This window comes from Ptychodera flava, chromosome 19 (assembly GCF_041260155.1).
Source record: "Ptychodera flava strain L36383 chromosome 19, AS_Pfla_20210202, whole genome shotgun sequence".
NCBI lineage: Eukaryota > Metazoa > Hemichordata > Enteropneusta > Ptychoderidae > Ptychodera > Ptychodera flava.
Genome location: NC_091946.1, coordinates 36,125,198 through 36,138,112, shown reverse-complemented (window position 1 = coordinate 36,138,112; position 12,915 = coordinate 36,125,198). Strand labels below are relative to the sequence as shown.

Sequence of the window (12,915 nt, the reverse complement as noted above, 5' to 3'; positions counted from 1 at the left end):
ATACTGCTAAACCAAGTGCCTGGGACTATTAAGCACTAGGGATTGGACCAAGACTACAGACTTCCACATGCCTTTTGTGCGCCCTATCTGTAAAACATTACCTCTACCCCTTGAGAGGATATATTGACATAAATTCTGAAGATAAACCAAGGCCAAATAAATTGAGCTGATGCCAAGTGACATTAACTCACATGTCAGGAGATGGAAGTTTAACAGTCATTCATCAAACCTGTACATTTTTGTCCCTGCCGCGGCCCTTTTCCACATGGATATAACAAATGCTAAAACAAATACAGATATTGATTAGTATGGCTTTGGCTCAGAGACCCGGCTCATGCTTGTGATTGTGCTGTTGTGTCACCTATTATTGCCTGGATAAAAATGATTTAGTTTGCAAAAATGTCTGGTATTCCGACTGTTAAAGTTTATCTTAGTGTTTGCGAGGCATTCTGACGTATTCCGAACGTCAAAGAAAGAGAACGAAGCTAAGGTGTAAAAAGTATGTGGAGTGTCCCTATGCCACCTGAGTTGACCATGAACTTAACTACTGGTAATAAATTTGATACTAAATGAAATGTTGAAATGTACATTGTATGTAGTCACCACAGAAAATAACTCTCAAATTTACAGATTTCGAAATATTAAAGATTTTGTGTATTTTGTTTATTGTGAGATTTCTGTGTAGAAACAAACATCAAACCCAGCATTGATGTGAGAGCCAAGATCTGTCACGTGTGATTTAAGACACCGTTCACGTCAACGTGTCAAATTTAATCTGTCACATTCTCCTTCAAAAACATCATCTGCCAGTTTCTGGAGATTGTTATCATCTTGGAAACCATGGCAACAGTCATTCAAACTGATGACAACACAATGAGCCCTGCCTCCTACTTCTGATGGAGTCACAGATTATCAAAATACCATGGTAACAGAGTTTCTAAGCTGAGCAACTTCGCATTCTGTTTTGTGTATTCTTAATACAGCTTTGTGTGCTACTATTGAAATTTGAAATGGAATTTATAAACTGACAAAGAAACGGTATCAGCTATTGAACTTTGAAATGAGCTTATGTTGACCTGACATTTTGGATTTTTTTTTCTATTTACAGTGTCTGAGGCCGTGCCAGAGTATGTATAAAAATCTTTCAACGTGTATGTCTAAGTGTGAGGTAAGTCCATCTCTTTGTTTGAATACCCTTCTGGTGATTGGATTCTGTGTGACTGTAAACTTGACACCATGGTCTCTATTCAGACCACAATTTGCGATTATTTCTGGTCAACTGTTAAAACACCCATGGTCTAATCCCACCCCCCTGGCAAAGTGGAGATGGGGTCAACTGGAGGTCATTCAGGTCAACCTGAGAAAACTACCATGTGATGAGATGTCCAACCCTGACACACAATACAGGAATAACTTTTTCTATGATTTCTTTTTTTCAATTCTGAATCAAGTCTGGTCATCCGCAGCCTTCCGCCAAAATTGTTTGACCAAAATGTCCTTTAAATTTTCAGTATTTATTATTACATTTTCCCAATTTAACATACTGCCCCGTTCACTTCCAACTGTAAAGAAATGCAGTGTCATATATCATATACTGGTAAATGTTGAACAGAAAACACAATGATTTGACACTCTCTGTTCTCTGTCTTGCCCTGAAGTATTTTTGTGATCATCAACATTGCATGTCCGCAGGGTGGTTCTTCCTCCAACAGTTGTCTTGTAAGTTCAGCTCCATTGCCATGTAATATCCTGGTCTGTGATGCAGCTGATGTTATACCGTTAAGTGTTCCACTGTCTGGCTATCTGCTTTGAAACGCTTCAGTAATGGGTCTCCTCAGCAGTGGCGTAATTCCCGACAGTGAAGGTTTCCGTCTCATCTCTCGATTTTGATTGGAACCACCTTTGTCAGGAAAGCTCCAAGCAAGACACTGCCACCAGCTGTAATAAATTTCCTTTCCATGGAGTAAACAAGTCAGTGGAAGCCAGATAAAATTACGGATGAAATCAATTTTAATGGAAAAGATATGCAGCCAAGGGAAATTGTCCTAGTTCTTTGCTTTTGAAGGGGGCAGGGTAATTTGTTGGCACTGTTGGAATGTCATTGACTAGTCCGACATTTCCATGCCTTGGCTAGTTGTTATTTATCAGCTGCACAGAAGCAGTGTTGCAACCAGTGAGGTTTATAACTGGTAAAATGACTGTGTCTTTTACAAGAGACTTGCATTTATTGGTCGATACTGGCAATGGCCGTGCATAAATTGTCTCGGACAATCGAGACACTGTTTGTGGTGCATGCATGATAACACTGAAGGTAGGAAACAGCCTGGGTGATGACAGTACACCTGTGTTTGTGAAAAAAAGATTTTTTTTGAAAGTCCTGACAAACTTTGGCAAGAGGAGAGAAATCTGATGCAAAGAATTCCAAAGCTTGGAAGCGTTGAGTTACAGAATGATTGAAACTGACCAGGTGTTTGCAAGGATTCATCTGTGAGACTAATGTACTCAGTGACTGAATTCCACCATGAAAAGGGATCAGAACTCTTCTCTGACATCCCTGCACCTTTGTACCACCAACCTGAAGGTTTGTTAAGACGAGAGTGCCCACGCAATAAACGAGCAGCTTTAACTAAAATGGCATGCCTGCAGTAATTCCAAAATGCACTCTTCCCTCAAGATAACAGCTACACATGTAAATAGTCATCCTGGAATTCAAAGTTGTAATTTTATCCCCAAGGTGCTGAAATTGAGGGAAAAAAGTGTAATAGAAATCGTAATGGCATTTACTTTACTGGCATACCTTTTAATGGATTTCAAGTCTTTGGAATTGTAGCTTTACGTAAAAAGTAAATTAGTTATCTTGCCTCCTGCGGTCATTATCCTTATCTTAGCTCTCCTTAGATGGCACATTTATTTTAACGAAATGTTCTGCATTAAGGAAGAAACAAGTTGTCCCTTTCCATTAGACATGCGTGCAGCAAAGAAATGAAATTGTAATGTATTTATCACTGTGGACTCGACAACTTGCACCAGCATGAGTTACAGGATCCACGTGTGACAGTTTCCAAAGAAATGAAATGGATGTGTTTAGTTGTAAATTTTTCATCATACATCACCTCATTTTATTTTCAAAAATGACAACCTTTGGTACATTTTTTTGTAAATTTTAGATTCTCGTTTATCAGTGGTGTACAGAAATGTCTTTTGAAGCTGAAGCGACAACTCTTGTAGGGCCTAAATCCTGACTGAAACCGACAAAGGACCAAAGCTTGCTTTTGGATCAATATGATTTCAATTAGCTGTTTGTTGCCGTCTCAAATGTTACTTCATGGTTGACCAGACTTGCACAGTAAACTTCTGTTTCTAAATATTACTTTTGCAATTGTTGACCTTTCACATGCGGCATCAGAACTTCAAAAAGAGGACCGATGTAAGAGATGGCTAACGATATCGGATTACCACCGACTTTATACAAACGATGAATACATTCAGGAGACTTGTATCTCCTACTTTTCAGGGAATAGAAATCACAGAAAGCCTTTGTCGGCATTATATGAATGAACAATGCTACAACTCATGAGGCATCAATTAGCCAATGGCATGATTTCAGTGTGGTCATGTGAATGGTATCCACCAATCGTATCATTTTAAAATTTCATGTGATCTGACACTGACCAATCACAGGCTCATCATGTGATTCTGATCAGCAAATAAAGCCATTGCCTGCATATTTTCTTCCATCACCTTAAAAAGAATAAACATTCAATACCTGATCATTTTTATTGATTTTTTTTTATATTTATTCTCAGAGTTTGGATGAAGATGAGTGTTTTTCAAGTTGTGAGTCTGTTAAAACAATGCACAAAAATAAACCCGGAGAGTGTCCTCACCCGGACTCTGCCAGGGACTTTGCAGCAGCGTGTGTGGAAGAGTGCACTGAAGATGTTGGGTGTGATGGTGATTTCAAGTGTTGTTCCAATGGTTGTGGCCATACTTGTCAAGAACCAGAACAACCCATTCCAGGTAGGTAGTGTTGGATTCCAACTGGTATTTCCAGTTTGTTTTAAAGATTGTCTGAGGAAGATGACTGTTTTGCTTTGAAAGCGTGAACCTGATTATTTTTCACTACACTTAAGGTTTTTGAAGCTTGAAAATATGGACTTTTGGGAAAAAATTCACACGTTATTGAAAAAGTGTGAAAATTGGGGAGGTGTAAATGTGTGAAAATGAAAGTCAAGAAAGACACTTGTTCTGCAACAACTACAGTTGTATGTAATGCTGAATATTTGAGATACTGACATTTGTACAGACCAATGATTTGTCTGTGTGTCTGTTTACTAACATCTATGAGTTTATATTATCCTCATCCTTTGTCCGCTAGGTCGTCCAGCTTTACCAGCAAGCCATCCCATGGTGATTAACCGAGAGAACCAACAGTCTTTCATCGTCACGTGGCATAAATCTCCGTCTGGCAACTCCAGTGATATCATAGTTTACTCCCTGGAAATGAGGGGTAACATCGGAGAACATGCCAGCCATAGTGAGATGTGGGACTGGGAAACTGTCGCACAGGTGAGTACTGGCCTCAGATTGACACCCTTCCGGACCCTCCTGACCCTCAGTGCGTGGATCATTCCATTGCCTGTGTGAGGTTGTATGGAATGTACCACTGATAAGCAGGGATGATAGCAGGTTTTCATCGCACAACTTTAACGCATTACCATAATCTTCAGATGCTTCACAGACAATTCAACTATCCAGGTTTCTTTGTGAATAAGGTTTTTGGATTATATCAGGAAACAGTGGGCAATGCATTGTTTGAATACTCTAAATGGTAATGTAAATATCGTTCAATGATCTGGGCAGAAAGATCGTGATTTTGAAAATTTGATTTTGGTTTTCCTGCAGACGACAGATGATGTTGTGACGGTTAGAAATATCAAGCCAGGAAGATGGTATGAATTCCGTGTGGCAGCTGTGAATGAAAATGGTACAAGTGGCTTTACTTCAGCGAGTGTGCCAATTACATTAGACAAAGGTAACTTTGAAGTTTCTTCTTTAATCATGTCAATAAGTGTGTTTATTTCAGTGTATGTGTGGGCATGACAATTTCTTTAGCTGTATTTGGATGTTTGGGTATGAATTTACACAGCATAATAGTAAAAACCACCAATTAGGACCCCACACAGTCTCCACTTCTAAAGAGTGGACACGAACAGCAGCCATCTTTGAAGAGGAGGTCAGAGGTCAACCTGTGAGGGCATTGTTGTCTGTAGATCAGGACTATAGTCAGCTGTCGATGGCAAAAGTTTTAAAGAAAATTCAAAAGGTATTCAAGACAAAGTTATGCCAAGGGTGTGTCACCATATAGACTGTCTCTATCAGCATACTTGTATGTGTTAAGTTCCAAATTTTGAATTGGCTAACATACCGGTATTACAATTATTAAGCTGGTATGCAAAACATGTAGCCAAACAATTCGTACATTTTGCAGAGGTGAGATGAAGTAGGTATGAAACTCAGTAAAGTTCATTCTTTTCATTGTGTTGTTTGCCTTTGATATCCAGATCCAGAACCGCCTGGTATGCCACGGAACATCACACAGGGTAAATCGGAAGTTTCTGGAGGGCGGGTACACACCTACGTGATGTGGGAAGACCCTAAACACAGTGACCTGCCAATCGACAGGTTTAGGGTCTATTACAGTCAGAGGCTAAGCCAGGTGTCCTCTGTCTATGTGCAGTTACAGGAACACAGGAAAAATGTCCCTGGCGTAAGTAGCTACCCTACCTGTGATAGTGTTGATGAGTCCAACTATTTCTGAATAATTAGTTCTATTTCTGTTATGCAGGGCCGATTTCAAATAAAGTCCCAGAATACCAGAATATGAAACTTCATGTTGTATAAAAAAGAATTTCATTTTGAAATATTTTGTTTGCTTTGGGTACCAGTTAGTGTCACAATAAATTTGAACAAAGCCAGTCATAAATTTTCAGTATTTTAGTGTGCAACTCAGATTCTACCACCAAATGATGCATATTGTGTGAGAAATGATAGAATTATCTCCTCGTTTTGTAAAAAATTGCTTATTTCTGTCCTTTTCATGCAGAACCAGCATCACATCAAGTTGGAAAACCTGCACTCAGACACCCAGTATTTCGTACAAGTACAGGCGTTTTCCATGTGGGGGAAGAAGAGACTTCGGAGTGTCAGGTCTGACAAAACCATCACAACTCCAACTATTGCCCAAGCAGGTAGGAAACTTATCATTTGTGGATCTGGAACTAACTGTCGTATCATACTGAGTACAGGTAAGATACAACTGGTCCCAAGATTCAAAGATATCCCTCATTAAAAATAGTTTATAGTGGCTTACTTATGTTGAAATGTAAATGTATATTTACCTGTAGTGTGACACGTATTGCAGTTGTTTTGAATTTCAAATATTGGCAACTTTTGCTTTCCTGCCAAAAAATTCTGATTGCAACTTCTGATTTCCATTCTTGATAATGAAAGAGAATAGTTTGAAGTTCCTTTGAACAAAGTCTGAGAAAATCACAAAATTTTCAGTATTCTTTGTTTAAGGGTGGTAAGCAGGTAAATTTTGCCAGGTTTCCCCAGTCATTTCACCAAGTTCCCCTTGCTATATCAATGCAATCGGGTTAGGGGGCAGCAGCAATGTTACCGGGCATCCCAAATCATTTGCCAACGTTACCACCCAACCTTAGTGAAAACTCTGATTATTATTTCCCAGGTTCATGCTATCATTATTGCTAATTACCTCTCATCGAGATATGTGTCTCTTCTTTTTCGTAGAATCATTTGAATAATATATTTTTGGTCATATAATTTAGTCTTTTCTTATTACATCTTCCATTACGTGACAGATGAAGCGCCAGTTCATAAGCCGTGGGCAACTAACGGTCAAATCAAGTTCAACTCACCTGGTCCTCTTGAGGGTGTCACAGTGGAGATGCCATATTGGCACCATGATGACCTCAAGGCCAGAGTTCACTGGGGTCAACCAATGAGTAAGTCTCCTTCTTTATTCCGTAGCCCCCACCATGATGATGTTCGTGACGTTTTAAGCCTTTCAGGGAGTCTGGTCACCAATTGTGGGTGTAAACTTTAGATCAGCTTGTCAGGAAATGAAGGATGATGAGAAAAGTCATCAATATCTATACAGTCACCTATAATCTAAATATGCCCATATATAGTCAAAGGGGCGGTCCTTGGTATTCAAAATGCCCATGTGAGGGCGCTGTTTTTATAAAGCGGCCACCCGCTAAAATCTGTGATTGGTTAGATTTTCTCTTTCCATGGTAACTGTGGCAAATTGGAACAGGTGACAGAAAACATCAATATCTACTTCATTAACTCGTATTGAGGTTGATGTAAGTGTCAAATGTGAGTGAGTGAAAATCTGAGATTGTCAAGTCAGCAACCAAGGGCTGAGGAAGTCTGTTTACTCTATAGTTGTCAGTTGATTGGTATTCATGTGTATTTGGTAGTTCCTATACCTAGTTTGGACATTATGGCTACAGTTTTATTCAAACACATCTGTGTTCTTCGTGTGTGGCAGGCCAGACCACCGGGATGGCAAATCCACTGACCCAGGCAAAAGACTTGGCTGTCTTTGGTCTCAAACTGCTTGGTTAGCTCTCCCTGAGATGCACTGCACAACACTGAACAGTTCCTGTTGAGAGAAATTTTATTGATGTGTTTTGCAAATATTAGAATTGGACAATTCACTCACAAAAATGTTTTCTTTTATTTTGTTTGAATTGCACAGGTGGTGGAAAGACCAACCGTTTCATGATTTACTGGGGAACAAATACCTGTATAGGATCTCAGTTACCTGCAGTGCACGATGCAACATCACACGTAAGTATACAGTCACAGCATGCAAATCCACCCTGATGTTTGCCCTACTAGCCATCCACTGTATCGGATGTTTTACTTCCATACCATACCATTTCCCCACCTGTGTTTCACCTAGCACCTTACCCTATTCCCAGCCTACCCATTTCTGTTCTCCCATGGTCCTCCTTCATCACAAGCACAGGCTCCAAGCACTTATGAAAATGAATTCACCACTCACTATTATCACAGCGCGACATCTTACTTCTTAAGAGACGAAATTTCATCAAAGCTGTCTTCCTTCTTGAAACCACCGGTATCAGAGAAGTGTGTCTTTTGGTTTGTTTCAGTAAGAGAAATGTTGCATATAAGTTGAAATAAATCTTGTGCAATCAAATATTTACATAACTTACTGCGCTGTAAATTGCTGTAAGCTTGCAGCTAAAGACATCTTTTGAAGTAAGAATGGGTCTCTCAGTCAATCATCCCTATTCACACAATAACATTGGGATATTCCTTTCATCAGTATTGCTACTTAAACCATTCATTTAGAGAAAGGAGGGATGATTAAGTCTAGTAGTGTGTAAAACATTTCCTTAATGCACGTGAATGTAGAGTGTGTTCTTGACAAGGTGACAAAAAATGCATGCCCGCCTCACTCCTGATAGACAGCATGTTTTTTTGTCCTTTAGCCGCCATTTTTAGCTTATTTTATGAAACACTTCTATTGTAATACAGTTCAGTTTTTATTCAGTAGATGTTACCACAGAGTAAATGCAAGCAGAATCCGCTTTGAATGATTGGACAAAATTTTTAGTTTTGTTTGAAACTGTTAATTAGAAAATCCTTTATAAAAATAATAGAATATTGTCATATATCTGGCGGCAAAAGGCAAGATATTTTTGAAATCCCATCAGTGAGTCATTACACCTAGCTCATATGATAATATGTTGTACATTTTTTAGTATCAATCAAATGGCATGACTTAGAACTCCTAAAATGTTCAATTTCAAGAAATTCAAACTTTAAGGTATGATAAAAAGCAATTGAAAAATGGACTCTGTTTTGATAAATCTTGACTTGACTTCCTGTCATCTAGCACCAAGCAAAATCTCGTCGGCGGATGAAAGGGGCAACCAGCTGTGTAAGTGGGTTTCTGTCAACGCTGTGCATCTGTTCAGTTTGTTTGCTTCAAATATTCTTGCTCCTGTTGAATTTCTGACTTGTTTCAATTTCAGTTTTTGCTTGTCAACCAAAAGATTATGGAATGCAAATTATGATCAGTAGTTAATTGCGGTCCTCACACAAAATTGAAATTGTTGAAAGTAGTACCAAGCACTCACATTACGGTCTGGGTAAGGTTATTGCTGGTAGGGAATTTATCAAGCTGTATGTGAAAGTTCACAAGTGGCGTGAAAGCTTTCTGGTTAACCAGTGATCACCTAGCTTGGTGACCACATGACCCAGAGACTGATTTTCATTGGCCTAGAGCAAGCTTTTCCATAAATTCGTAATGTAAAACATGTGAGGCCTCAATAGTGTGAAATATTTTAAACGTTACATTTGCACCTAACAGCAAAGAAACCTTATCCAAACAAAGTCTGAGAGTAGTGCATTCTGGGATTATTTTATGCATCAATGAAAGGAAATGTCAGAAAGAATGTTTGAACTCTGAACTTTGCAGTGTTGACAGGCTTTATTGTCGATGAAATCCTGCATGTGCTTGAACTTTGACCCATATGGTGACATATGACCTCAAAATCAAATAGTCAAAATGTCTGCCTTGCATCCATCCACCATCAATGTCTGTCTTATTTGCCTGGACTCATCACATATTAAGTTTGCTCAGCAAGAAAATAGTCCCACCCATTTCACTAAACACAGCATCTGGTGTCATTTCCACCAAACAGTTTGCAAAGGACCAGAAAATGCAGAAAATAACTGCCCTTCATCTCAAAAAAAACATATTTTTATGGTCATCATTATCATATGTAATTTTTTATCTGGAATGTCACTAATTGAAATTGCTGTCATTTTAAATTTATATATTTGTGATAGAACCGTCATAAAAATTTCACCATAGCAGCACAATATTGTGTAGTAAAATATAGCATTGTCTTGAACATTTCACTTCAACTACCGTCAAGTTTAACATTATCAAATTAATCTGTGTTGAGATGGGTCTGTGTTTCTGAGAGTTTTTGTCGTCTAGTCAGATCTCCGTTATCGTAGGAAAAGTGTCTTTAATCTATCCAAAATACAGTGCATGTATGTGTTTTTGTGTGAGTCGTAAAAAATACCATTTGACAGGCATGTTTTGGAATGTGACAGTGAATGAGACACAAATACAAATAGTTACTTGGTTTGCTATTGTCACTATTTGCCGTCTCCTTTGAAGACTTCTCCGACTCTTCAATCTTAATCTGACTGGAGGAGACTGTACCATCTTAATGAGATTGTATCTCAATATCGTTATACACCAATGTTTTTTTGGGCTGAACTTGAACCTGCCGGGCAACCAACTAAAGTTATTGATAGCAGTAAATCCAGTACAAACAAGGACGAAAAAAATGTCCCTAATTTATACGTCTCTATGTTTACATAAAGTCCTTCAGAAGTGCCAGATTTTGATATTGAGTGATTTTGAAATCTTTGGATTTCATTGATTTTGGATGTGTGCGGTGACTACTTCACATTACAAGGCCACCTGTTTAAAAGAATACTGAAGTATCTCTTCAAAAGGATCTGAGATACACCCCCTTAGATTTATCATTGAACCATCTCTCTGATGAAATCGTGTCATTTCATACTTGAAGTAAGTAAAACGTTTATGACTCTATGTGAGGAATATTTTGTCAAAATATTATTTTCATCTGTAGATTAAAAATTTAGAATTTAAAAGTTCATAATCGCACAGTCAAGTATGTATGACTGTTTCATGTTGTATGCTTTTGGTTGTAATCAAGGCCATATAGTAATAATACCCTACTCCTGCTTCCAATGGCATATGGAACTGTAATGGTTGTATGTCAAAGCATAGCATGCATCAAAATACACCTGTTGATTTAACATTACAAGTTTCAAGTATATCACAGAAACAGGATCAAGACAAGTTTTTGCACAGTTTGTCATTAATCAACACCAACTCACATCAAGCAAACGTAATTATGGTCACTCTCTTACGGTTTTGTTCATGTTTCTTTTTGGTATTCAGGACAAGTTTTTTGATATCTACGGACTGGAGTTCAATTGTAAGTACGAGGTAAAGATCCAGCCAGCTGGAGCTAATGGTGCATTAGGACCAGAAAGTGTGGTTCATTTCTTTACACCTAACTGTTCAACAGTCCGCGTAAAGGGAAGACAAAAGCCAAACTGCTCTACACCAGGTATTCTTTCAAACACATCATAGATACATTTTCCTTGTCAGGGAGAAGTGGCATGTTTTTGACTTTCCATGGTTCAGCTGTTTCCTCATTTCTTTAATGCTACCTTTACAGTGTATGCCTTAATTTTCATGTGAAATGTCTGTCTTATTTTTGCACACTTTTAAAGTAGATGTTTTTCAAAAGCAGAACATTGCCGAGTGTTGTAGGATTATTTGTGCTTACTGTCAATCATATTATTGTATAAGATCTGTCAATGTCAAAGTCAAACTTCTATTTTGATGATTTCATGCAAATCTATGCATTTATGACATTTTTCTCAGACTCTGTTAACTCAAGTTCATTTGATGACTCTTGTTGCTTCTCACTGTGCACTTGCATAATAATCATGACTGTTGTTATGGCAACAGGAGATACAATTTCCTCTTTGGTGATTGCAATTGATCTCAGGTGTGAAAACTGCTCTTCAAGTGTACCAAATCCTTGACAAGTATTTTTTCACAAATTCACAGCCACTGACAGATTTCCACACTTCTTTTGTCGCTTTATTTCCAGAGCCAAACATCCTGCCAAAGCCAAAGGGAGTGTCTTACATCTTTGTGGTTGCTGAAAATGTACCCAACGTGACAGGGCAGTTCCACTGGCAGGCCCCTGATGTGCCATCAAGTGTCCAAATATCAGGGTACAAAGTCTCATGGGCGGAGAAAATGCCCACACCAGCCGGACTTCAGGGATATGAAGGATTTCCAGTCATTGACCGGCGGACTGAAAACAGTCGATATCTTCCAGACGTGAGTGAACAGATTTGTAGTTTTGTGCTTCACACATTTTGTGCCTGATCAGGATTTTCAGAATAATGGTCAAGTGGTCAGATTTGCTGTTGTGGGAAACTTGTTCGGCTTATGAAAAATTTCCATGGAATACAGTGAACTGATATGGTGTTTCCCAGCAGTTTACTAAACTATCAATGGTTTGACTCATAACTGAAATTGAGTCTGTACGGCAATGATCCATTGGCTAGCATTTATGACCTGAAGGCTCTAATTGACCCGTGTAGGGCATACCATTGTACAAATATTTCATTAAATTTTGCTTCTTTTTCCAAAATTTCAATGACTTGATTGTGAAAAGGTATGCGTACTAGATCTTGGATGCAAGTCAGATCGTAGAAGGCAAAAAAAAATGCATATCCTCCCACTGACCTCCCCTCGCATGACCCAATGGTGCATCCCCCACGACCTAAATGGTGCATCCCCCATGATCCAATGGTTCATCATTAGAATACATGCATTGTAGAGAAGCTGAATACAGTGATGTTTGATGAATTATATCATTTCAACTCTTGTCATCGATTTTTATCGTCTTATTGTCCAATTTTAGGATGCCTTTTCATTCAGTGTACGGAATTTGAGAGCAGGCACACAGTATGTTTTTCAAGTTCAAGCGTATGGTACCACCGGGAATGGAGAGGTAGCAATGAAAGAGTTCAAGACGCCGGCCGTACAGCAGCCTCCATTTCCAGGTATGTACAATTCGCAAACTTTTGGTGCATGGAGTGGTGGCAGAACTTGCAGAGAATGTGGTAAATTGAGGGAACGTAGAATAAGCAGAGACAAACCACAGTGATATAAACCAACCATGAAATGAAAAAAGCCTAACAGAATGTGAGAATCTG

The 12,915-nt window shown here is 38.7% G+C and overlaps 1 protein-coding gene across 4 annotated transcripts in view; it reads left to right on the top strand.

Annotated features, from left to right (window-relative positions):
• LOC139119409 (anosmin-1-like) overlaps positions 1-12,915 on the top strand; it is a 54,026-nt gene that overhangs the window by 35,765 nt on the left and 5,346 nt on the right. Inside the window, exons 3-14 of one of the 4 annotated variants that reach the window (XM_070683212.1) lie at positions 1,109-1,168; positions 3,807-4,020; positions 4,379-4,569; positions 4,906-5,035; positions 5,565-5,770; positions 6,107-6,251; positions 6,885-7,028; positions 7,790-7,881; positions 8,957-9,001; positions 11,072-11,243; positions 11,796-12,031; positions 12,621-12,762. In XM_070683212.1, the coding sequence (XP_070539313.1) occupies positions 1,109-1,168; positions 3,807-4,020; positions 4,379-4,569; positions 4,906-5,035; positions 5,565-5,770; positions 6,107-6,251; positions 6,885-7,028; positions 7,790-7,881; positions 8,957-9,001; positions 11,072-11,243; positions 11,796-12,031; positions 12,621-12,762 (1,777 nt within the window). Of the gene's footprint in view, positions 1-1,108; positions 1,169-3,806; positions 4,021-4,378; positions 4,570-4,905; positions 5,036-5,564; positions 5,771-6,106; positions 6,309-6,884; positions 7,029-7,789; positions 7,882-8,956; positions 9,002-11,071; positions 11,244-11,795; positions 12,032-12,620; positions 12,763-12,915 lie in introns of all 4 variants that reach the window. The other 3 variants (XM_070683210.1, XM_070683214.1, XM_070683211.1) reach the window with 3 other exon arrangements.